At 43.8% G+C, this 26246-nt stretch overlaps 1 protein-coding gene across 1 annotated transcript; it reads right to left on the bottom strand.

Moving 5' to 3' along the window:
* Positions 1 to 14688: 14688 nt before the first annotated feature.
* Positions 14689 to 20990, bottom strand: LOC125690493 (lymphocyte antigen 6E). The gene is made up of 3 exons (XM_048938883.1): positions 20696 to 20990; positions 16543 to 16662; positions 14689 to 15514 (listed from the first exon to the last, which is right to left on the bottom strand). Exons 1-3 carry the CDS (start codon positions 20745 to 20747, stop codon positions 15306 to 15308), a joined length of 381 nt encoding a protein of 126 aa, XP_048794840.1. The 5' UTR covers positions 20748 to 20990; the 3' UTR covers positions 14689 to 15305.
* Between the last annotated feature and the right edge of the window lie 5256 nt (positions 20991 to 26246).

Genomic DNA, 26246 nt, shown 5'->3' with positions numbered 1-26246 from the left:
AGCAGGATGAGGAGCTTATATCAAGATCAATGTCTATGCACCATGTGGTCACATTCCACCATTTGAGGCTGTGGCATTGCTGCTCATGTGGAGCTGTCTGCGACAAGAGGATTTCTTACTCCCTCAGGAATGCAAACAGCCATATGTCATACATCTCTTCATATTTGACCTCATAAGCTGGTTATGGAGGAGAAACAATTGAATTTCATAAGCTGGACATATAAAGGTTTACATGGCATCTCTGAAGATACAGAACTGATGGGGTTTGCTTTCTACATTCACATCCCAGATTGATCACATCCAATATTAAGTTGCTTTTGTATGACCAGCAAAGGTGGACAGAAATGAAGCAGGAAGGATTGTAAGGGGTGATACTTCTAGCCATGAAAAACTCTCTAATCCTCTGCCAAGGAGAAAAATCCCCCAAACTCTACACCCTTGGTTATTTCCCAAGGTGGACTGCCAAAATTGTCCTTGGCTTCATGCAGACAACAATGCATTACTAAATGGAGCTGGAAAAATCAGCCCTGCAGTACTTTGGGTCAGGAGCTTTGAGTCCCAGCCTGTCTTACCCAATTCTGACAGCTGAAGTTTAATAAAATATAAATGCAACGTATAATTAGAGAGAGCTGCTACACACATGGCATTAAATACGCTGGCTGGCTTCAGGATTAAATTTAAAAAAAAAATAGGAACTAAAATTAAGAGGAAAAAAGAAAGAAAAAAAAAAGAACAAAAAGAAGATGAGAGTCAGACAAGAACACATAGAAAGTTGAAATTTGTATCAGAGAAATAACACCGTAGAATCAAATTTTATCTTTAACACATCCTACAGAGCCTAAACTAACAATCTCAATGAGAACATGATGGTCCTGGCCATCTGAAAGGATGGAAATATTTCATAGACAGATTTTTGCTGAAAATTCCCCAAAGTGGGAGGCTTTCACCTTGCATCTCCCTCAGCAGTTCGGACAAGGCAGAGTGGAAACTTACCAAACTCCATGCCAGCAATGGCAACCAACAGAAGAGGCAGAAAGAGCTTCATCTTTTGTGGATCCTTGCCACCTGGTCACTAAGCTGCTACCTGTCTTCACCACAGGATTTAATGCTACACCTCCTGGTGCCTTGCCGTACAGTGATTCCAGCCTGAGATTCAATTCTACTGGAAAAAACTAGTCTAATTGAGCTATAAATGTATTTAACCATCCACAAAGTAAGCCACACCTTCTGTTATACAGTCATTTCTTTTCAAGTTCCTTGAAGAAGAAAATCAGGGTTTAGCTGATGGACAATAGCTGAGGTTGTTTAAGCTGGATCCTTTGTGTCTAAGCATGATGTGCAAGCCTAGGGGTATTAAATCATTCCAGTATCTCTGCTTTGCAGCTTGTTGATGTTTCTTTTCTTTTTCTTTTTCTTTTTTTTTTAATTATGGTGAAATGTTGGTGGTTTCCATGCACTTTGGGAAAAAAACATCTGTATCTGCGAACAGCAAGACACTAAATCCCATGTACTGGAGAGCTGGGCAAACAGGAATCTGATGAGGTGCAATAAGAGCAAATGCACCTCATTGCACCTGGGGAGGAATAACTGCATGCATCAGTACAGTCTGGGGACCAGCCTGCTGGAAAGGAGCTCTGCAGAGAAGGATCTGAGTATGCTAGCGGAGAGTAGGTTGGCCATGAACCAACCTAGGAGGAAAGAAGGGACAGCTGAAACAAAGACATTCTTGGAGACATTTGCATCATTTTTGTTACCTACGAAATCATTGGAGGAAGCTTACTCAGGTTTAGTATCACTTGAGCTTCTGAAATGTGAAAAATAATTGGTCCTTCTGGGTCTTTTCCAGATAAACAACCCAGTCCTCGTCAGTCCAAACTTAAAGTTCCAGTTACTGTCCTATACTGGTGGTAGGTGGATGGTTGGACTAGATGATTATATGATTCTATGATAACTGTCACTTAGAAGCAACACTTCTGAGTTATCTACATCCTCATGAGTTCAGAACAATTGTTTTCTCAGTGGCACCATAATAAAGTCATTACGTTGATTATGGAAGTCTAGTAGCTCATTCCAGCTCTGAATTATCTAGGGAAAGATATTTTGGTGTGTTCTTGGTATGACATTCATCAAGTTGAGCTGAGAGAATTTTATAATCTATTAAGAAGGGGGAAATATTCTGATTGTGTTTGCTTTCTTCTTAAGAAAAAAACTAAACATGGAAAGGGGTGTGGATTCTAGTTTCTGGTATCAAGTGGCCTCAAAAAAATGTGCACTAGATGAATGGTTTCACTTGCACATCTGAAATGTGATCTTCATTACATTCTAAGTTTTTTGGACAGAAGAATTTTTAAAACAGTGCTGACAGCTTTCTTAAAGCCTGTGCATTCCTTCAGTTTGGAGGGTTGCTTAGGGGGATGACAACATAACTCACTTGTTTATAGTTTCAGTTGATCTCATCTGAGTAAGTCTTTAAGCAGCACCTGAGATGTTTCCTCTTTTACATCCACCTTATGCAATTGCTTTGCAGTTTTGGCAAGCCAGAAAATAAGTAACAAGAACTAATAGGAAAGTCCAAACAGCAATTCATTGAACTCATTTTTTCTTTTGTGGGTATTCAAATCCTGTACTGCTGGGGTTTTCTATTAATTACAGAGAAGAAAAAGAATTTAAAAGGACATAAGCCATATAAACCTGACTCAGCAACAAGATATATTTGAAGAAAAAAATAAATTTTCTACTGTATGAGTTCAAATGCAAATAAATGCAAGAATCTGCTGCATTTGAGAGGCATTTTTACTATAAATATAAGGGAAAGTTCCATTTAATTTTTATTTCCAACCTGACGAATCTGGGCCAAGCCATTTTCCTATCCTAGATACAGTCTCCTGGAGAACAAGATAGGATGAGAGGTAATGGCCTTAAGTTGCACCAGGAGAGGTTCAGGTTGGATATTAGGAAAAATTTATTCTCAGAAGCATTGGCAAGGCATTGGCACAAGCTGCCCAGGGGAGTGATGGAGTCACCATCTCTGAAGGTGTTCAAAAAACATGGAGCTGTGACAATGAGGGCATGGTGGTGATGGGTTAATGGTTGGACTTTATGATCTCAGTGATCTTTTCCAACCTTTATGATACTGTCATTCTAAGAAGGCATTGTCAATTGTCATCTGGTGGAATAGTCCTTCAACTGTTGAAACATGTTGGAAATATGCCATAACTTAGATTCCAAATGCAATATACTCCAAAACCCAACCTTCCCAGTAGACCTACTTTCCCCAGTTACCAGACTGAATGGGACTTGCCAGGAAGTCCTACGAGATGTCCGCACACCTTTGTGGTAAATCTTCAGGCTCCATGGGTTGAATGTGTGCTTGAAGAAATGCAGGCACTGGTTTCAATTTAGAGCCTTTTTGACTTAATCATCTTAAACCCTCCATTCTATTGATTCTATTCATCTTTTCGCATATTTGCTAGAAATCCCACATATTTCCAGAAAGGAAATGCTTTGATAGGATTTAAAGGTAGATGTGCAGGGATGCTGAAATAACTGTGTTGCATGCTAGCACTAGGCTTTTGCTGCACACCTACAAGTAGGTTAAACCTGAGAATACTCCTGCAACACGAGTAAATATTATTATATCAAGATCAGACATAAGAAGCTGAGATTCAGAGAGGTTAATTAGGCGTATGCAGTAAGGTAGTAGCAACTCCAGAAATAGAGACAGCATTGTATTCCACATGGTTTAACCACTAGTTAATTCTTCTTTTTCATGAGTACTCTACTGCTATTTTTGTGTAACCCTGATAATAAGTGCATGAGCTACTGGAAGCAACAGGAGCAGGCACTGACCTTAAAAGCAGATGCTTAGAGGTATATTTTTAGCCCTACCAATGAATTACTAGATGACCTTGGAAAATTAACCTCAGTTTCCCAACCTTTGATATTAAGTTAGGGCTTGTTTTAATGTTAATTATACCTACAATATAAGCTATGTATTAGAAAGGTTAAAAAGGAGATTTGTCAAACAATTCATTGTTTTCTCCTAGTAATTACAAAATAATGTCAACGATGAAAGCCAGTTAAGGAAGGCAGCAGCAAGAATGGGTTTGTCTAATGAGCAAACCTGCTGGTGTGGAGAGATTAAATGACATAAACTTCACCTCTAATGCATAATCTCCCCCATTTATCTCTTGTGGACACCATGATTCTGCAGAGATTAGAGCACTTTGCACCTAGAAAGAGAAAAATTAAACATCCACCTCTTCTCTCCTCTCCTGCTCTGATGAGGAGTGTCTTTAAAAGTTAAAGAGAAATCTGGAGAAGCGAGGTAAAAGCCAGACATTACCAAGGCTGAATCTGGCATATCCCTATGACTGCATGTATCAGGAATCCAACCCTGCACATCTCTTGAAGCCATTTCCATTCAGGCATCACTCATTAACTTATTAGTCACAGCAGTCTTATTCCTACTAATTGATTTTACTACAATTCCCTACAGTGAATGGCCAAGACCTAACATGTCTGGGGCTGGATTAAAAACTGTTATATCAGAATGGCTTTGCAAAACACTTCAGCCATCCCTTAAACCCATAAATGCCAGGTAATTCTTGGAACTGAGTTGTTGGAAGATGCCATTGGGGAAGGGGCATTAGTCTCCCTGATCTGACCAGCCAGAGGCCCAAAGCACTGTACTGAGGACAGATTTGTGGCTTTTATATCTGATAGAAGGTCAGTCTTTCTATAGCCTGGAGATGCAAATAGGCATAGAAAGCTTGGCAGCTCTACCAACACTTTTTCATCTTGATACTGGATGTCAACTAGTGCAAGACATGGGACAAACTGATCAGAGCAAACCGCAAGTCTGAGAAGTTTCCTTAATTTTGCTTCTCTTCTGAAATTCCTACTGGACTCTATGAAATTTATCCTCCCTACCCCAGGCATTCAAAGTGTACTGTGCCTGAGCATCTCTGTGCAATTACCAGGATGGAGAGGTAGGGAACAAGATGATTTTATAGGGAGTCATGTTCCTTGTATGTAATAATTCATTAGGTTTAGGGTTTTTTTAAGCCATCTTTCTTTCTTTTTTTCCTTTGAACTTGGTGCAGGTACTTCTTACCCTTAGGTAATTTAGACTGATCTACACATAGCACTTACAGGGGATGTTCCAGGAGTTAATAACTACCTAGGTGTGTTCCCCCATCTGTTTACAATATGCAGTAAGAGTCACATCTTTATAATTAGTGGGAATTCGTATTCCTTCCATACCAAATTTTTTTTTTTTTTTTTTCCTGGTTGATCGGATTTTTTGTTGTTGTTGTTTGTTTGTTTGCTCACTTTGCTTATAACCCATTATTTTTTCCCTTCTCATAAGCCCTAACTGACTTAGGAAGTAGTCACTTGCTTCAAGATTATTTACTTCAATCAGCTTTCCTGTTAATGTTGAAGGAACATAAATCACTTGCTCAGCTTTTTCATCGCCTGACTTAATTATTCCCTATGTTCTTCAGGTCTTAATCCAATTAACAGGAGATATTTTCCTATCTGAGTCACTTCCATTGACCCTGAAGGGAAGAACAAGGACAACACATGTAAAATACAAAATGGCCTGGCTGAAAGGAAATGGCTCTCTCTTCAGACCCTTATTGTCTTCCTATAATGCTACAGTGCTTGGCATTGAAGCTGGAAACTTCTGTTTATTTTTGGACTGGTAGGAGTGTATCTTCAGGTTCAGTCTGCTCAAACCAGTAGAAAGTCTATGTGTCTTGAAGCTACCCACACAACCCACGTGATAGAATGTGAGAAACATTATCAAAAGCCTTACAGAAATCAAAAAAATAACATCAACTGGCTTCTCTTGGTCAACTAGATGGGTGACCTTGTCATAAAAAGAAATTAAGTTAGTTAAACAAACTTTCCCCACATGAACCCATGTTGGCTGTGACCCATGACCACATTGTCCTTCAGGTGTTTTTCAATAACTGCCAGCATAATTTTCCCTGTAATTTTAACAGGCACTGAAGTGAGACTCACAGGCCTATAATTACCAGGGACTTCTTTCTTGCCCTTCTTGAAAACTGGAACATTTGCCAGGTTCCAGTCAACTGGGGCCTCTTCAGATTCCAAAGTCCATTGAAAAGTAATTGAGAGAAGTCTTGTGATGACATCAACCAGCTCTCTGAGTACCCCAGCATGAATCCCATTGGGTCCAATAGACTTACATACATCCAGGTGGAGCAGCAAATTGCACACCAGTCAGGGCTTGAATGAGAATTGATCATTACTGCAGTCACGGTCCTCCAACTCAGGTCTCAGAGCTCATCATCACTGTTGAAGGCAGAGGCAAAGAAGGTATTCTGCTTTGTCTATGCCCCTGTTCATAATATGACCATTCTCATCAAATAATGAACAATTGTTCTCACTGGTTCTCTTTTTTTGCTTAAAATATTGAAAACAAACAAACAAAACAAAGCAAAACAAACAAACAAAAAAACAAAACCAAAACCAAACAAACAAAAAAAACCCCCACACCTTTATGTTTTCTGCCACAGATTCAGTCAGTTTCCATTCTAAATGATCTCTGGCCACACACATTTTCTCTCTAAAAAGGAAAACAACATCCCTGTAGTTTTCCCATGTTGCCTGACCTTGCTTCCAATGTCCATACACTCTTTTTCGGCCTAAGATGATGAAGAAGATCCCTGTACAGCCAAGCCAGCCTTCTGTTCCATCTGCTCGACATTAAAAATTTTGGAATTTCCTCTTCCTGTGTAATATTGAAAAAGTGACAAGCACTGAAGAAAAGAACCCTGCAGCTATGGAGATGTGATTTTTTTTTCCCAGCCATTTGACCAACTCAGCCTGTCTGATATTCCTGGCAAATGGGCAAAGAAAGGTCTGAGTGCACCTGTCATCTCCCACCAAGCCTGTCACTTCAAGAAGGTAGGGCATGATTTCCCCTTTGTGAATCCATGCTGATGACTCCTGATCACCGTCTTGCCCTTCTTACATCCAGACACAATTTCCAGAATAAGTTTCCCAGAGGCTGAGATGAGACTGACTAGCCTGCAGCTCCCCAAATTCTCCTTGATCTTATTTAACAGAGGTCTGATGTTTGCTTCCTTCCAGTTGTCAGGAACCTCTCCCATCTGCCATAGTTTTTTAAAGACATTAGGAAGAGGCTCTTCACCAAGAGGTTGGTTGGGAAGTGGAACTGGCTGCCCAGGGAAGAGATCATGGAACCATGCTTCTGGAGTTCAAGAAACATTTGGACAACTCTCTCAGAAATACAGTTTGAATTCTTGGTGGTCCTGCGTGGAGCCAGGAGTTGGACTCATTGATTCACCCTCAACAGGTTTACTGATGACACCAACCTTAGGGCTGCAGCTGATACAAAAGAAGGAAGGGGTGCCATCTAGAGGCACCTGGACATACTTGAGAAGTGGTTTCATGAAAACCTGATGAGGTTCAATAAGGCCGAGTACAAGGTTTTGCACGTGGGTCGGGGCAATCACAGATATATGTACAAAGTGGAAGAAGAACTCATTGAGAACGGTCCTGCTGAAAAGGACTTGGGGATCCTAGTGGATGAAAAGCTGGACATGAGCCAGCAGTGTTCTGTTGCAGCCCAGAAGGCCAACCGTACCCTGGGCTGCAACAAAAGAGGGATGATAACAGAATGAGAGAAGTGTTTGTCCCTCTCTATTCTGTCCTTGTAAGGTTCCATCTGGAGTACTGTGACCAGGTCTGGGGCCCCCAGGAAGGATGCAGAGCTGTTGGAGTGAGTCCAGAGGAGGGCCATGAAAATGCTTAGAGGGCTGGAGCACCTCTCCTATGAACAAAGGTTGAGGGAACTGGGCTTCTTTAGCTTAGAGAAGAGAAGACTCTGGGGGGGGACCTCGTTTTGACCTTCCAATATTTGAAAGAAGAGTATAAACAGGAGGGAGAATGACTGTTTATGAGGGTGGATGGTGATAGGACAAGAGGGAATGTTTTTAAACTGAGACAGGTTAGATATTAGGAGGAAGTTTTTCACACAGAAGGTATTGATGCATTGGAACAGGTTGCCCAAGGATGCTGTGGATGCCCCATCCCTGGAGATGCTCTAGGCCAGGTTGGATAGGACCCTGAGCAGCCTGAAACGATGCGTGGCAACCCTTCCCATGGCAGTAGGATTGGAACTAGGTGATCCTTGAGATCTCTACCATCTCAAGCCTTTCATTGATTCCACAATTCTGTGATTTTTGTGGGTCCCTTCCAAATTTGGGTATTCAGCTATTCTATGATTCTTAGACTCGTCTCTGTTTTCTGAAGAAAGCCCCATGTACTTGCTCCTGGTCTGTACCAGACATTCACTGCATCATCACCCACATTGATCTGCCTGCTAATCCCATCAGCTTTCAGCCAACTCTTCACTCATCCCGAGGTAGAGCTTCAGGCATTTCAGCTTCTCTCACATGAAGGGTTTCTTTTCTTCCTCACTTTCCCAACCTGTCCTTCCCAAACAGCTTGTATCTGTCCATGACAGAACCTTGAGTTTTTCAGCATGGAAAAGAGGGCTCAGAAAGTTTAACAACATGTGAGCTAAAAGAAGGGCAGAGAGAAGATTACCTTGGGCTGTCCTTGAGGATGCTTATAGAAAAGGACAAACAGCACTACACACAGACTGTAGGAACAGAAATTCTGATCCAATATAAGGACAAATATTTCTCCATGTGAGTGTTCAAAAAAAAAGAAGCAGAGAGGCCATAGTGTCTCTATGCTTGGGATGCATGCTGAGCTAACACACCTTTTCCTCCTCCCCGGACTCCAGATAAGCTTCTTATTGTACCATTTCCCTTAGCAGAAGTGGGTTTGCGGTCCTGGTACCTCTACACATGCAGGACGTCCCACTGAGGATCTGGGGCCTGCCACTGCCATCTTCTGGCAAGAGAAGAAATCGCAAATGCCTGATTCTGGCCCCATTTCCCGAAGGGAAGATTTTTAGTAGTTCTTGATTTTTTTGTAGTTCTTCATTTTCACTGTTTTTAGACCTCGAGTTTCCTATTCAGTTGGTTCCAGGAAGCTTCAGGATGAGTTATATACGTATGAAAAGGAGAAAGGGAGAAAAATTCAGGAAAAAACAAAACAAAACAAACTGCCTTGAATAAAGCAGGAGTTGAATTCCAACATGTTACCCATGGTCTATGCCATGCCCTGATAGATGCCCTGAGTATTGACAAGTGGTCACATGCAAGGTTCCACCGTACAGCCAGTGGGTTATTGTACTTGGTTTTTGTCTTCTTCCTTCAAATGGTGATATCAAATAGACATCTCTCCTATAAACAGCAAGTTTAGCTGGTCTGAGCTCAGCAAGTGTCCCTCCCTCATTCAATGATTCTATGATTTTATGATCCACTTGTGTGGGGTTTTTTAAATCATTTTGCATCCACACCTCAGATTTCAACTTGCAAGCTACCTACATGCTTATCCCAAGTCCTCCATGACAAAACTAGGAAATAATATACCTGTTTCCCGCAGACTACCCCTCCATCTCAAGAGGTCTTCCTTGACATAATCAACATCTCCTTGGAAGGCTAGTGAGTCCAATGTTTGTGGAGCCAAATGAAACTGAAACAGTGGCAACAACCTGAGTCATTTGTTTCCAGAAACACTTTGGATATTGGCACTACATCTCTCAGAGATGCTCACCTAGGAATATGGATTTTAATGAAGAAAACAGCTTTGGCACATCAGGGTCAAAACATTAATGGTTTTCTCTCAGATCTAGAGAAACAGAATCCCCTAAGCACTCATAAATGAGGCTGCAAAACATGGAAGAACAGTGGAGAAGATCCTTTTGCAGGAAGGACAAATTCCAGTTTCTGTTATCCAGAGAAAAATATTTATTTACTTGTTTCAAACCTAAGAAACCCATTGCTGTTATTCTGCATTTACTACGCATTGCTCAGGCAACATAATTTCCTTCTTCCATGATACTGAGGCTAGGGTCCCTCAAGACAGGCAGTCCCTGGCCTTTGTCCATCAACAGGAAAAGACTCCAATGGCGTTCAGATGATAAGTACAAATTTATCCCTCCCCTAAAGTCTGTAGGCTCAGATTCATGGCTGTGCTCCTTGTGGCCAGCCTGCAACTCCCAGTCCTGGGTTTTGGATCCAATCCAAAGCAATACTCTGTAATGAATATCTGTAACTCAGAACCATCCAAAAGAAACTGTTCGAAGCGTAACTTTTCTATTAATTCCATATCATTTTATTAGAGTATAACAAACAATATGCAACGTACACTACACGTATATTTATGTTAATATATTGAAAGAAATCAATATGTTTTTATTCTGCTTATTCTGTTACAATAAAGGTAGTACACAATTACAAAGCTCACGCATATGCATTAGTAAAATCGACATTTCTTGGTAACCATCTCAGTGAAATGAGATCATTCAACAAAGCTGAAATAAAATGTATTAATTTTTTTTTTCTGCAACACTTTATTGGCCTTATTATATTTTCATGAAGTGTTTCAGTTCTGATTAACTGGTAGGTTTGAGGCTGGAAAAGTGCTCAGAAAACGTTGGACCTGGGAAGCCTATTATCTTTTTATTTCTCAATTGACACTAACAGCACAGAGTTGGACAAACTAATACACGCCATCAACTTCTGAAGCCTCTCATTTTCCGCTTTGCATGCAATTATGTGGTTAAAGGTAGTTCACCCTTGGGTCCCGACTCTCTGTTTCATTTGTATTAAGGTTTTCTCCTTGACCTGTGAGATCTTGGCTTCAAAGCATCTCTATCAGGTCTAGCAAAAGCCAGTAGATGGCAGGGTTGACTCAGGGCTTTGCTTGACTGTGCACCATAAATGCTCCCAGCAAAATGCAGATTTATAGAATCATAGAATCATAGAATCACCAAGGTTGGAAAAGATCTAAAAGATCACCCAGTCCAACCGTTCACCTATTCCCAATAGCTCCCACTAAACCATGTCCCTCAACACAACATCCAGCCTTTCCTTGAACACCCCTAGGGTCGGTGACTCCACTACCTCCCTTGGCAGTCCATTCCAGTGCCTGACCACCCTTTCTGAAAAGTAATACTTCCTAATGTCCAGTGCATTTGTGCATGTCTAGCTCTGATTCAGCTTGATACCCTCAAACAACAGCATTTCAGATGGGAAGGCAGTTCATCAAAGGAAAATACTCAAGACCCACATAACCTGCAGTGAAAGAACCCAACTTCAGCATGCAAATCACTGCGTTCACAAGATTGAGGGTCTTGTAACAGCATTCTAAACATCCAAGCATCCAGATGAGTATCACACCCGCCTTCCCCAGAAATGGACAGCTGTATCTCACTCCAGCATGAAAGCACAACCTCCACACATCCTGCAGGATTGGTGGGACCACAGCCATCTCCATTGCAAAAGTCTCCAGGAGGAAAGTTATCTCAAGTAATGCATAACTTGAATGAATCAGCACCAAGCAAGGACATCCTCTGCATATCAGGATCAAACAATTGGCAATATTTGTTCTGGCTGTTTGTTCAAGGAAGTCACATGAAGTCTATTATTTTCCAAAAGGAGAAGGTCTGTCCTTTTGCAAGAAAAGAATCTCAAATCAGTGTTTGGAAGAACACTATTCATATTTTAAGTCCTCCTTTCAGCAAATAGCAAACCCAGTTGAATTTGAGCAGAAAGCACTGGTGCTGCAGTGTACAGCATGTACAGACAATACATAAAAAATGGGAGCCCTTGTGACGTTAACACAGTGGTGGGTGGCAGCAGCTGCCATTGGAAATACAGCTATTTCCAGAATGGAAGCACAGAAACACAGGTTGCCCAAGGAGGCTGTGGATGCTCCATCCCTGGAGGCATTCAAGGCCAGGCTGGATGTGACTCTGGGCAGCCTGGTCTGCTGGTTGGCGACCCTGCACATAGCAGGGGGTTGAAACCAGATGATCAATGTGGTCCTTTTCAACCCAGGCCATTCTATGATTCTATTGTTCTATGAAAACATTTTATCATTAGCGTGCTCCAAAGTGGGCAGTTTTTGACCTAAGCTGTTCAAATTTTCCAGTAAAAATTGCTCCAGGGTATTTTATATAAAGCAAAGCTGTCTCCCCTTAAAACCTTCTTCTGGTCAGAAAAGGTGAAGATCTGAGATTTTCACAAAGATTTCAATCTCTAATTCCATCAACCAAGTAAACATATGCAAAGCATTTAAGGGCTGGCCCTCCAGCTCCAAATCAGCCATTTGGTTTAACATGCCTCCAGTTTCAATGCTCTGTAAATGCTCGGTTCTTACTCTATTTTCTTCATGTTGTTAATGTTTTTAATTACTACATTTGCATATTTTGAGGCTTTTTACCTCTGGGCTTTATGACAGCTGAGGTTCTCGCATGATTTCAGGTGATTGGAGATTCAGGTGCAAAAAAATATCTACAGCGAGAACTGTTCATATGATGCCTGGAATTAAGCTATTGAATTACATCTCTTGAACTTGACAGGCTGCTATACCCTCCCTGTGTCTCAAATGCACATATATCAATCAAAGTGATCTTCACCAGCTGTGTTTGAAAGGAAAAATTGCAAATCTCTCTTCTCCTCCATACTAAGTGTACAAGAATATACCGTGCAAGGAGAGAAACAGAAAATGAGAGTGAAGAAAAAAGGAAGAAAAAAATATCTCCATATGCAATCTATTTACCATCTTTATGCTTAAGAACATGTGCAAGTTAACCTTCAGATCACATGCCTTGGCAATGCCATTAATATAACATTTCTACAGGTTATATAGCCTGCTGACCACACTTTCTGCTCCCTTGCTCCTTTGTGTAAGCAATTCCTTGTTATGAGGAAACTTTAGAATGCCAAAATAAGAACAAATGGGCCATTTGTCTGATTTTCAGGTGGTCCTGAGTGGAGTATATTCTGTAATTCTATGACTGGAAGAAGTGACCATGCCTTCCAATCCTGCTCTTAGCTTTATCCCAAGGCATTCTCTGCTGTGAGAGCCTCAGGGCAGCCTTGCAAAGGCACAAATATGTATTAGGACATAACTATGCTGGTGGCTTTTAAATCTAGCTATTCCATTGCTGTTGCAAGGATAATTTGAGTCCAAAACTAAGATTAGCAGGTAGCTAGAAGAGCCAGAGTCCCACTGCTGATGGGTAGAACACTCCAGGCGCTGCCTTGGTCTCACATAATGGCACCCCCATCCCTTTGATCTGCATTTATCCCACAGGAACTACAGCATTTACTCACACCAAGCAGTGAGGAACAACCTTATCCTGAAAAAAAAGGGATTCTAACCCTTTCAGGATGGAGGCTTGAAGGCTTAGGTGCAAGGAAGCTAGGGGATATTAACTGCCCCACCCTTGTGAAATTCTTCCATGGCTTGCCACGTGCTAGTGCACATAGCAGAGGTCTGGACACTGGATCACAGTGCACCCCGAGCAGGATTGAGCCCTGCTAAACCTGGATGATGATGGAGGTTGAGATAAGCAGAGGAAGGCACATCTCAAGCCTAGTGAGATAATAGAGTACCGTGCGTTCTTACCAGACTCATCACCTAATTGTGGGTTGCACTCACGATGACCAGCCATTCCTGTTGTATACCCCATCATTAGCCTCTATGACAGTTTAATTAATAGATGGGGAGCAAAGGAAAGGAAGCAAAGACATAATAATGCTTTTGTTGTAAGATGTCTATACAACTGCACACATATTTCATTGATAAGTTGTTCATTACTAATTTAAGTGGGAACAGAGATATACAATTGAATAGTGTGTGCCACTTGGGAGTTCGTTTTCTTTTTGACACAAAATAGAAGAAACACAATCAAAGGAAAGGAGGGCAAGGCTGAAGAGTACCAAATATTGCAATCAAATTTTGCTGCTAGAAAAGAAAAAAAGCCCAGTGCACTTCTCATCAAACTGTGGAATCTTAGGCTTTGCCTTAGATTAAGGCTCACTTTTGACTTGTTTTGAGTCTAGCAGATAGGAAGAGTAGGTAGGAAACCAGTAAAACGTGGAGGCAGCAGGAAGACACGTCTCCCATGGGATGGCTGAAAGCCTCCAGGAGCAGTGCAGTGGAGAGATCTGGCAAAATCCTGGGATCTGGAAGGCAGCAGATGTGGCAGGTTTGGTGAAGTCACCTTCTGTAGTCCAGACACCGTCAACCATCCAGGGATTGCAGCTTAAACTTAAATTTCTGAATACTCATCTCTTCACCTCAGACTTCATTACATTTTGCAAACAGACCTTTGGCCCTGGCTCATTCAGGTATTGAAGTTATCCATTATCATGATCCCAAGTCTGTAAGCAGGGAAATTGAGGCACCAAGTCTCTTCATCACGCAGACTAACTTGTACAAGGCTAATTTGCAGTGTTAGGAGTAATAGGGTTGACTCAGATCCCAACGACTGGCATTTTTCACAAAAATGCACCTGGAAAAAGCAATGCCCAATGGATGTGAAGCATGCTGGCCAAAGGGTATTTTATCAGGGCTCTCAGAAAAAAGAGGGACAGGGAGGAGGTGGACTCGCTGCTCAGAGGTGAACTGCTGAGATGGAGTGCTCAAAAAACACTTGAGAGGGTAAGAAGCTCTCATGCTGGGCATAATATTTGAGTTTTCCTCAAGTGTTCCTAATCTCTCTGGTGGCAGCAAGGAAACACACACAGTACACATCCCCACTCAGGTAACAACAGGAGCATGTTTATTCAGGTCTGGCACTTACAGAGCTCAGAGGGACAAGGTACACGTCATTTGTTTTCCAGAAAAAGTCAGCCCGAGATTGGAAGAAATTTATAAAAAGAGACTCCAGCTGCAGGGGTTGGGAATTTGTCTCCACTGGGGTCATGCGTTCCCCATGCCTGGGGGGACATGTTGGGAGACACTGGTGCCAGGCACCTCCAGGACCATCTGAACACTTGAGTGAGCGGTGTCTGGGGACAATTGCTTCTCAGTGAGTCCCAACCTTGTTTTAAGCAACCTTAGAAACTGGGGGCACAGGTTAAAAAAGCAGAAACCTTTCCAAAACAATCCACCGGGAAGTGCTAGAGTGCAGTGGGGTATGTCCGAAGGAGGAGGAGAAGGGTTAGGCCCAGCCACTCAGGTCTCTGATACTGGAAGAGCATAAAGTCTGGGAAACAATCACTGTTGGAAGCCTGTTGAGAAGTAGAAGATCTCCTTGTAGGCAGCAATAGAGAAGACATCAGCTAATGAGACCTGTGATGGCCAATGGAAGACAAGGCGCCATGTTGCAGAGGTGCAGAGGTCCCCGGGCGCTGGGTCTTCTTTGGCCTTCCCCATCACTCACGAGCCCTGAGGATGTAGGCAAAGCTAACCAGGATACTCAAGGCCAGGACAGCATAGCTGGCTTTAACGCTGCTAGAGCCGCTGATGTTGCAGAGGAAGGAGTCGCAGCAGTAGACGGAGGCAGCCGCAATGCCGAGGTTAATCCCAGCACTGGGGCAAATGGGAGAGCAGCCTTTGGAGATGGACTGGCCAGACTTGCCACCTGAATTTAGGTTGGGAAGAAAAGCAGAAAGGAGATGAGTTTAAAACTTTTCAGCTTTCAGATCACATTTTGCAAAGGAAATAATTGTACTGAAAAGACAAGCAGCACAGAAGTTGTTGAGTTTCTCAGTAAACTACATCAATCTTTGCCTCAATAAACATTCCCGCTGACTTTCCATAATACACAGCACCTCTTCCAGGCAGCTGGACAGAATTTGGAAATGTGGTGGGAAAAAAAATCTCAAAAATCCCATTCAAGCTCAATCCTCAGGTGAGACTGGGAGAGTCAGAGAGGGATTCACGAGCAAACACTGTGTTCTGAGCTTGGCACAGCTTGCATTTACCAGTGAGAACAAGAAACAGGAAGCCGTTAGCAAGTGACAGGTTTATAAAAGCTTCCAGCCCCTGTTTATGCATGCACGAGCCGCCCACATTATGGACTGCAAAACTTGGGTTTGAAACTGTCTTCCCTCCTGCATGCCAGAAGCAGAGGCTGGAGGAAAGTGAGGCAACCCAGAGTGGGATGCAGGCTTGGCAATACCACCAGGAGACCCACCAGAGCAGCATGCTTCCCTGAGAGATCCTTCAGATTTTTCCTGGTGCCTGTTCCCTTCTGCCAAAAGCCCATGCTTGGTAAGAAATTTGCAAATTCCTGACAATCCTGCTGCACCCAGAGAGCAAAGCAATGGAAGGACTCAGAGATAACAACCAGAACAGCAGTCAGCACAGGGCAAAAGCAGGAAGGGTAACCCTTCCTGCAGACGAAATCCTCTACCCCTCCACTGAATTCATCAGCAACCTTTTCTCTCCACTTCTAAATTCCCTTCAGACTCCTAGCACGAGTGCATGCACGTGAGCCTTAACATTACTTGGCTTGGCAGCAAGTTCCTCATAAAACACCCTTGAGATGGTCCGGCACTCAGCAAACAAGCCTCACCTTCTCTTTTCTCCAACCAAATGAAAGAAAACCTTCTTGCACCTCCCTAGGTGATCCAGCTAAGAAGGGCAGAAAGTCTCATCACCACTCACCGATTCCCACTCCGACATACGTTGTCACACAGTGGTTTTCATTCTCTGCACACTTGACAGGTGTCAGGCAGGCCCAGTTGGAGGATGCATCCGAGCACGAAAAGCAGACGAGCGTGTGGGCTGCAAGGAAAAGGCACATCTTAGCAAAGGGCCAGTGGGAAGATCTCTGTGCTGTGGCTCCCACCTCCAACACTCAGCACTCACTGCACCCAGCCAAAGCCCACGCTTGTTGCGTTAATCTGTGACAGGCTTTTTGCTCCCAAAATTTGGCCAAGTGAAGGGTTCAAGCAGAAGGAATACATTTTAAGGTCTTGGCTGGAGACTCAGGTTAGTTGGCCAATAAAAGTCTCCACGCAATTGCAGGTCTGCCTGCTACTCTGCAGCCTGTTTATACCAAGAGCAGATCCATGTCAACCTGAAACACAAAAACAAGCTCAGGCTTGCAGGCTGGAGTCTGAAATTTAGGCTTACTCACCTTTGCCGCAGTGGTCACTGATGGGAAATGCCCCAGGTGTGATGTGACTACAGGTTTGAGTTTTTCATGGTGTGCCTTTGGCAGCAGGACACAAAGCTCAGGCTATGCTTAAGCTAACACATGGTAGAAATGATCTGCTAGCAAGAGCAAGCCCAGCATTTCAGCAAGGCCTGCAAGGACTTGTACTGCCCTGCTACCCAGGGAGTCATAGCAGTATGATGGCAGCATAGGCAACTAACTGTTCTAACCTGGGGCAAAGGGAAAACAAATGAACATGATTTCCTACATGGCAGACCCCCTAATGTGGTCTATCCCCTACACTAGGGGAATGGATTGTACTAGGCTAGCTCCCTTCTCATATCCTTCAGGTCTGCCCATGTAAAATCAAAGATTGGGAAACAGCATTTAGTGGAGGGAAATGGTTGCAGAAACAGCCTGGACCAGTGACTCAGCATTGACATACGTATTTTGCAGTGGACAGATGATCTTCTCTGTATTTTACATACAGGAACATCACATCCACACTGCAACTGTTGACCTACATACACAGAGAGCTGGTCTGTTCCCAACGCTTGACAGGCTCTGATTTTGGAGCATTCAGACTGCAAACTCTTCCATAAAGCCCTGCCTCTCTCTTCCTTGTTTATAGGATGCAAAATGGAGGAGAGGAAGATTCAGGATGGGGGGAAGTACAAGGCTGCCTTGTACTCTTGTTTCTTATCCCTTTCACCCCCATGGCAAAGGGATTATCCCAAGGGGATATCAGAGAAGCCCTGGATGATTTTGCTAGGGCTTGGCAATCCCTGCTGTGGTATATTTTGAAGAATAAATTGGAAAAACGTTGATAGCAGCTGTCCCACTCTGCTATGGGCCTGCATGACCTCTTGAGGTTGTTCTCAATCTTGTCTCAGAAAAAAATATAAAAAGCCCTTTATGGGAAAATTGGGAAAAAAAAAAAAACAATTGTGCTAAGAAGAATGATTTTTGAGCAGCAATGGCCAAGGCAGGGGAAAAAAAAAGAATGAAGCAAAAACATAATAGCAAATCTCACAGAAACAGACCAAAGCAGGTTAGTGGGTGGGCCTGAATCCAGAGATGAAGCCAACATCACAACCCCCTAGCAGGAATTTCCTGGATTGTCTCATAGAGCCTTCAACCATCATCACCAGTCTGCCAATAAAGCAGTGTTACCCCAACATGCTAACAGCACAGTCACAGCCTACATAAAGCATCTGGGATTACCAGTTGACACCAGTTGAGTCAAGGCCTCAGGGCAGATTCCTCATTGGAACATGCCTTTGGGTCTAGGAGAGGAGGAGGACTAAGAGAAAGGCAGGACTGAGCGACTCATTGCAGGGCCATCATTGACTGTCAACATCATTTCCATGGATTGGCATTCTTCACTGGCCAAAAATCAGCCTGAGACATCCAAGGAAAGCCTGGCTCCTTCCTTTTCCACTATCCTCAGTATGTCCCTACTCTCAAGTTTCAGCTCACTGTCCCAAACCCTTCTTCTTGCAACCACCCTGATGGCAAACTGAGGCCCAGAAAGGCAAAGCGACTCATTCCATCTCACGGGAATCATCAGCAAGCAGGAATTAAGTGAATTACAGACTTCCCATGAACATTATGGTAGGACATCCATTCCCGTAAGCATTTGCTTATTATGCTGAATGCACAAGTTGAGTGGTGCAGTACTATTCATTATGCCTTAAAGATTACAGATACATACACATCAGAAATATTTGTATGTACAAATAAAAGTGCCTCTAGGCTTTAAATCCCCTGCCACTAAATCTACGTTCTTAACACTGTCCTGTCCACACCTTTTCCTTTGTCACATCTGTCTATTACGCTTTGTCTAAGCGTAGACTAAGTCTTTCCAGGATGGGTAAGTCTTGCAGCATAGCTTAACAGAGGAAATATTCAGTCTTAATTAACTACTGCTGCTTTCTGCTGTGGCGAAACAGAACTAAATGACTGACTGCAGAGTGAGGAGAGCAAGCAGGCTGCGTACTTCAGACAAAAGGCACAAGAGGGAAGCAGAATTATTTTACGCAGCTGGAGACAGAGCACAGAGTTGGAGCTCAAGGCTAAAGGAAGAAAAGAAAAAAAAAAAAAGACTGAACAATGCAAAAAAGAAAGCCTCGTTTTCATCAACTAGAAAAGGCAGTTTTCTTCAATAGGAAGAACTTATGTGTTTATTTGTTTGCCACTTGGCTCCTTGGAGGAACAAAGGGCTTCTAAACCAGAGCAGATCATTTGGGATAATTCAGATAAGAGGTTGAACCCCTCCTTGCAAAGAGCAATGCAGGGACAACAAAAAAGCCTTTATAAGCCCACTCCAAAGCTCAGCAGCACCAGTGAAAAACGCTGAAAAATGCTGTTGCTTCGGCAGCTCTCCATTCATCCCTACCCAAATGTTCTTCTCCTTACACTGCTCTTAGGCGAGATTCTTACACACCATATGCCAGCTCTTCGGGGCACTTTGAACACCAGGAAAAAAAAAAAAAAAACAAAAAAACAAAAAAAACAACTCCCTGGATGTGTTGGAAATGTTTGCAGATAAAGCAAACTCACAGCAAAGCCTTTTGCCTGGGTAAGAAGAACCTAATCTTAAGTGGAAGTGGGTTTTTTTTGGAAGGGGCTGGAAGGGGGGGGAATGCATTAACCTCTTCTTGCCTGGGTCTAAGCACATGCCAGCTGGGTTTTGATGGAGAGCCAGAGCTTAAACTGCCAGTTGCTTCACAAACCCCAAGAGTAGGGGGATATAAGAAGGGCAGAAAACAATTAGTTTCTTCTTATTGGTGTCCTCGACAGCCAGAGAGGGTCTGTGCTTTCTGACAAGAGGGTCAGATGACAAAAAATTCTCCCAGTTTGCTCTTTGTCTGTCTTTCTCCAAGAACTGCCATAAGAAAACAACGCAGGGTTCTGCATGGCCCCATGGAGTTCGGCTAGGCAGAAATTGAGTCACAAAGACTGCAGACCTGCAACTTAGCCAACTTGCAGTTTCACACCCAGCAACAGGCAGCACTTCGGCCCAGGGTTCAAGAGCAGCTACAAGACGTTGCTCCACACGACCCCGTCCCTTGGGGGTGCCACCTCTCACCTGCTGGCCATATCAGCCTGTCGTTAAGAACGCTGGGGAACAACAGCAGCCAGAATCTCAAGCGGTTCTGCCCAGACTTGACTCCATCTGCCATAACCGGGGCAGGTCTCCATCTCTCCCCCTCCCTCCCCCCCCATCCTCCTTCCTCCCTTCCCTTCGGCAGCATCTCAGCCCATTTCAGCGCCGTTATCCCGACTCGCTGCAGCGAAAGGAGGGAGCGGAGCCACCCCTGCTCTTTGTTCGAGCTGTAACTGGGAAAGGCTCCAAAATACAGACGTGCACAGCTGGAGGTGCGCACCTATAATACAGACACTGAAGTTCCAGCTGCAAGAGGAACACTGCTGAGAGGTCTTGGCAAGATCTCTCTCCCTCTCCCAAAACCTCCGCCAACCCCCTGCACCACTCAGCCCCGTTCCCTCCCCCACTACCACCTCTTTTCGCTACCCGCATGCCTACAACTTCCAGACCACCCCCTGCAAGACGCAGACCCCACTAATTCGATCCCAAAGCAGGAAAAAGCTTGGAGGACCTCGGGAAGATGTGGTGGTATCCGGGGGTAGCCCTCTTACCTCTCTCTACGCACAGCACCGCAGCCAACACGGCGAGCAGAAACGCCTTCATGGTGCGGCGATGGGGCCGAGGAGATGCGCAAAGAGACGACAAGCGCGCTGTGCTAGCGGTAGGGCTGAGCGCTGGGGGCGGGAAAAGGGCACCGGCGACGCCCAGCGGTCCGCCTTCAAGCCCTGAGCCGCCCTCCCCCTCCGCCTCCCCGGCCTGCGATGGTTTCGTTTCCCCGCTCCGTCGCTCCGGAGGCCGGGAAAGGGGTAGCTGTTGAAGGGGGGGAGGGATGGCGCGCGGAGTGATCAGAGACTTCGTGAGAGCAAAACCAGCTTTTCTCCGGCCCCTTACCTCCCTGCCCCCATTTCAAGGCTTTTTCCACCCCGCCCCCGTTCGGTTCATTTCCCTGGGGGAAGGGCATCGTTCAGCAGGGGAACCCCTTACATGCAGATCTTCCTTCGTGCATAACTCTCTTTCGTGAGCAACGCGTTGCATTCACAACTCTTTTCATCCGCTGTATTTATGGCACCAAAACACACATGCACAGATCCCCTGCGTGCACGTGTGCTCCTGATACATCCACAACCGCCCTGCATGCCATGTGTGTGCAGCTCCTTCTGTGCGTGACCGGATCCCCTGCCTGCACAAACATATGCAAGACTCCTGACATGTGTGGTGCCTTCTTTGCATGTATGCTGCATGCACAGCCCCATGCATACAAAACTAGATGGACTAGATTATCTTTAAGGACTTTTCCGACTTTAATGATTCTATTATTCTAAGACCCAAGCAAGTAAGGAACCAACTTTCTGACCTGCCTACCAGATCCCAAGCGGGATTAGATGAAGACATAGTGCTAGGCTAGGCAGCAGAGACAGCATGGGACATTCTGAGCTATGAGACAGGACAGGTCTTCAGAACACAGAGTGGTCCAATGAAAAGGATTGCAGTTGTGACCCAGGTTCTGTAGGTCCCAAAGAAATAGCAAAGTCTTGCTAGAGGAAATGAGCTTGGTAGAGGCTGCTGAGGAAGGGAGCCTGGGAAGTTTGCTGTTGAAGGGAGTCTGGGAATGCAGGTTTGACAAACTCTGTATGCCACAGCTGGATTTAATTCTGTAGAATCAGCATTTTCTGGCAAATGAGTCTGAGTTTTGTCGGAAGAAATTCCAGCTCCTGACTTTTCAGTGTGCATTCAGAGTCCTCTACAATGAAACCTCTTCCCTCATTTATTTCATGGCTCATTCTTATTTATCACTGCCAGTTATTCTAGCAGGAACTGAGTGTGTGTGGTGTCTTTTTGTGGTCTAATGTCTTCCACTGAAATCAGCTGCTAGTGCTGTTTCTTTCTTTGGTTTGAAACTCAGATGCACAAAGCCTGTCAAGTTTCAGCTTTGAAATAGCTTGAGCATAATTCAGTTGCTCTGTGCACCATCGGTCACATTAACTCACAAGATACCAGTATCATAGAGTGACAATGACCAAGTTCAGGCATTATCTGCAAGAGTCAATCTGACTTTTTGTAGTCCATATGTGAGCAATCTCATGGCACACATCTGGTTATCAGGAAGGCAAAGCATGTTCTTTCATCCTTCCTGCTCCTTTGGTGTCTTGTTTGCTCCACACATCCCCAGCAGAAACATACAAACACGTACAGCTCTCTGGTTTTCTCACCCCCACAAATTTAACATTAGCAGCTCCATTACTTCATGAAGAGAATTCGACAGGACCACAGGATCTGGAGTCATCCCAGTAATACTGAAATGACGGGGTAAGGACAGCAGTAATTATAGGATGCTGCCAGTAGAGCAGGTGAGCAGAGTGCCTAGGGACCAATTTGCTATGGTAGGCGATATGGAAAAAGCACCAGGTAAGGAAGCTCTTTTGAAAACTCACTGATCTAAAGCCCACATCTCCCACGCCACAGCCTTGGTAAGGAGGATGGCAAAGTTGTGATTGTCTCATGGCAGGGTTCTCTTTTCTAAAGCAACATACAGCCAACCACTGCTGAATAACCCAGCCTTGTAGGTTTGGGGCTTGTTGAATGAATTTGCTGAAGTGTAGGGTTCCTATTGTGAATGTAAGGTGGAAAAATATGTCCTCAGAGGCAGTGAAAAAGGCAGAAGGGGTAAAATCCAGCAGCAGGAATGTGGTCTGCGCTGGAGAGAAGTGGATTCAGGTAAAGAGATATGCTCAAGGTAATCCTTTTACCTTGGGAGGTAAAAAGAAGCAGCTGGAATTGAAAGCAAAGTAGTGCTAGAGTTAAGCATAACACGGTTTGCTCTGTGCTGGGGAGAAACGGCCAGTTTGAAAATAAGGAAATGAAGATAGTGGCAGTTTCCTTCACGGGTCAAGAGAACGGGTTAGCAGGGATCAGTGCAGCAATTAAAACTGGAATTACTAGGTCTGCAAGGTTTTAGGGCTGAACTGGCACTTTGGGAGTTTGCTCAGCATTTGCATAGGCTGGTGGCATGCAGAGAGTTTCCTTCACAATACATTCTCTGTTTCAAGGCTTGGGGAGAATGCCTGACTCTGGCCATGGTTGTCTCTGTGAAGCACATTTACCCCACTGGGGTTTGCAAATGAGGTGTTTCTCCTGCTAGTGGAGGAGAATGGCTTCCCAGAGCAAACCTGCTAAAACCACTTTGCAAAGATTTCTCATTGGCAAGCCAAGCCACAGGTGTTTCTTTGGACTTTCTTGCCGTTCTACAGTGCCAAAATACTCTCCATCACCTTGACAAGACACTCTTTGCTGCAACCCATGGGGACAAACCTAAGATAACTGAATATGTGGGTATGTAGTCGCTGGGCTGCAGTATATTCTAGAATAGGACCTTCATCTGATCAGTGCAAACAGAAGTCAGGAGTGTGCAGTCATAGTCAGGCTGACAGATTTATGAACTGTTGTTTGCAGTTGGTGTCAACATGTCAGATTTCCCTTTTTCAGAACCATTCAGAACCATTTTTTCAGAACCATTAAGGTGAAGGTAGTTCTCTGACTGCTGCATGTCCAATCAGTATCCACGGCAGCATTCTTACTAATTCCATTCTGTATGACTCACACTCTGTCTTGCTTGTTTATTCTAGGCTTTTTGAACTGTGAAGCTTTAAGCAGAGGTCATTAGTTAAGAAGTTGCATTCCGGTTGCTGTTGTTAAAGTGTACTGGAGGATATGTCTCTGTCTAGAACAGCCAGAATGCTTCCAAATAAAGGTTGCTCTAGAATGATGCCCTCCAGCATTATAAACCAGCTCCTCTATCCAAACCTGACCCTTCTGTCCTTGTGTGGACTATGTGGCTGGTGTGCATATCTGCAGCCAGAATGAACCTTGGAGCCATGCTGTCATTATTTTAACTCCAGTTCTGTTTTTGGCTTCATTTTCTAGATGGTCATTGTACTTGAGCCTTTTCTCCAGCCCTGTCTGCTTGATGACCCTTGGACCTGTATAGTACATATAACATCTCCAGTCCTATCTCTGTTTTCTGGCTGAAATTCGGATGCATTTTGTAGCTTTTTTTTCCATTCCTGGCATCTTTTAAACTGTAGTGAGGTTATGCAGCCTTTCTGCAAAGGTTTCTGTGCCTGGGGACTTCTCTCCAAGAGCACGACCTTACGTGTCTGGTGGTTCTGGGAAGAGAAGAAGCCATTCCAGACCTTTCCCATCCCTTCCATCAAAAACGTATCACACTGAATGTGAAGCTTTAGGCAAGGTGCTGGACTTCGGGAGATTTGTAGTGCAAATACTAAGTTCAGGATGACTAAAATACGATTGGATATATGTCCATGTGTGTGAGGGCACCTAGAAGAATCAGAAACACAAGGGTGAAGAGGAAAGGCATGTGTTTACTGCTGTATTCACCATTCTGTATTGGATTGCTTTCAAACAAAGCAGAACAACAAAGTGACCTTAAGTAAGAGAATGGAGATGGGATGGGAGCAATAAAACGCCCTGATAAGCTAAACAAAAGAACTGGGAATTTCAGGATTTTTGAGTTAAAAGAGGCAAAATAAAAGGAGAAATGAGCCAAGATAGCTTATTTCCTTCCAAAGGGTGTAAGAAGCAAATCCAAAATCAACCTGTGCTCTGACAAGTACCTTAGAAGTATGGTGAGGACTGCATAACTGTCATTTCTTGTTTAAGTGTGGCATAGAATTGACACTGGCCAGATCAGCTGACCACACATGTGCTGGTGCTTGTGAGAAAGTGAGTAGATTAAATCTGTAAGAATAAGTTTGAGAGGGCAAAATCCACCTGCTTGAATATTTTGTATGATAAAATTGCTTTCTTCTCCCGGAAGTTATTGCACTCCGTTTTATTACACTCATTTCCTCTAGACTGCAGAAAGAGAGTTTCTTGTTCCCAAGAGCACTGTCTGCAGGTTATCTAATTGCTGATTACATCTAATGCTGGAGCAGGCCCTGGAGCCAGGGGCAGGTCCCAGATGAGCTATTGTGAACACCAGGAACAGAGCCAGTGCTTGCTTCCTGGTCCTCCTGCACCAGCACTGAACTTCTTTTCATGCATGATGAACCTCATTGTGCATGATGACAGTGCTCTGCATGGTGTTCAGGGGTTTACCTGGGTGAGAAATCAGCTGAAAAAGGTGAAATCCATATCTCATTCATATTATGCAGAGCTGTGTCAGCAAGTCTAGTGCTTGTACTGCTGATGCTGGGAACCCTGGAGGTGTTCTGGGATTGAACATCCTTCGGAGTGATCTTCCTACGTGATGTCAATGGAAGAACATTTTTGGGTCACATTTGGTGCTATGAAACAAAATCAAGCCTGAATAGTACAAGACAATTATGCTTTAATGAAGAAATCATAGAATCATAGAATCACCAAGGTTGGAAAAGACTTCCAAGATCATCCAAGCATCCACCTACCAATATTTCCCCACTAAACCATGCCCCTTAGTACAACATCTAAACATTTTTGGGCTAGGAAAGAAAAGGTAGCCAGAACCCTCAACAGCTACATGAGAATGAATGATAGGAGGGAGAGAAGGGAGATGGAGGGGACCTGGAAGGGTGTTCGAGTTTATTCTCCTTTCCCAGTAGACACTAATGAGATGCTGAGGACAGTATTTCTATCATGCATCTGGATAATGATACTCAATCTGCTGATGCTGGAGGCAGTTCTCCCAGCAATCAACTCTAGCTTTCTTCCCTTAGATGCTAGGAACTTTTCTGATCCTATCTAAAAACTCCTTTGTGGCCATGTGAAATAACCCTAAAGCAGAAAGTGGAGAGAATGCAGCATCTCAAGCTTTCCCACTGGGGAAGAGATTGGAAGGATCTCATCCCATCAAACTCCAGTTTACACTGCCCAGCGTGAAGCGTGCAACTTTTCAATAGATGTAGAGTTCCAACAAGGCCTTTTTTTGTTCTATTTCCCCATGTATGAGAGATGTTAAATGCATGATCTAATGTAACTGCAACTTCTTTTTCTGCCAAATTACTGGAAGAGGTATTTCTTCATCCTATATTTGTGCAGATGATGTGTTCACAGTAACAGTATGCTTGCCCCGTGCAGATTTCATCCTCTTTCTCAGATTCTCCTAGT

This window comes from Lagopus muta, chromosome 3 (assembly GCF_023343835.1).
Source record: "Lagopus muta isolate bLagMut1 chromosome 3, bLagMut1 primary, whole genome shotgun sequence".
In the NCBI taxonomy this organism is placed as follows: domain Eukaryota; kingdom Metazoa; phylum Chordata; class Aves; order Galliformes; family Phasianidae; genus Lagopus; species Lagopus muta.
Note: the sequence above shows the minus strand (reverse complement) of the source record. Positions and strands in the feature narration are given on the sequence as shown.

Excerpts from the sequence above, each read along its gene's own strand:
- LOC125690493 (XM_048938883.1), bottom strand. The coding sequence starts at position 20,747 with ATGAAGGCGTTTCTGCTCGCCGTGTTGGCTGCGGTGCTGTGCGTAGAG. Across the intron at positions 16,663-20,695 it reads GGTGCTGTGCGTAGAGAGAG|CCCACACGCTCGTCTGCTTT; the intron begins GTAAGAGGGCTA and ends TTTTCCTTGCAG. Across the intron at positions 15,515-16,542 it reads GTATGTCGGAGTGGGAATCG|GTGGCAAGTCTGGCCAGTCC; the intron begins GTGAGTGGTGAT and ends ACCTAAATTCAG.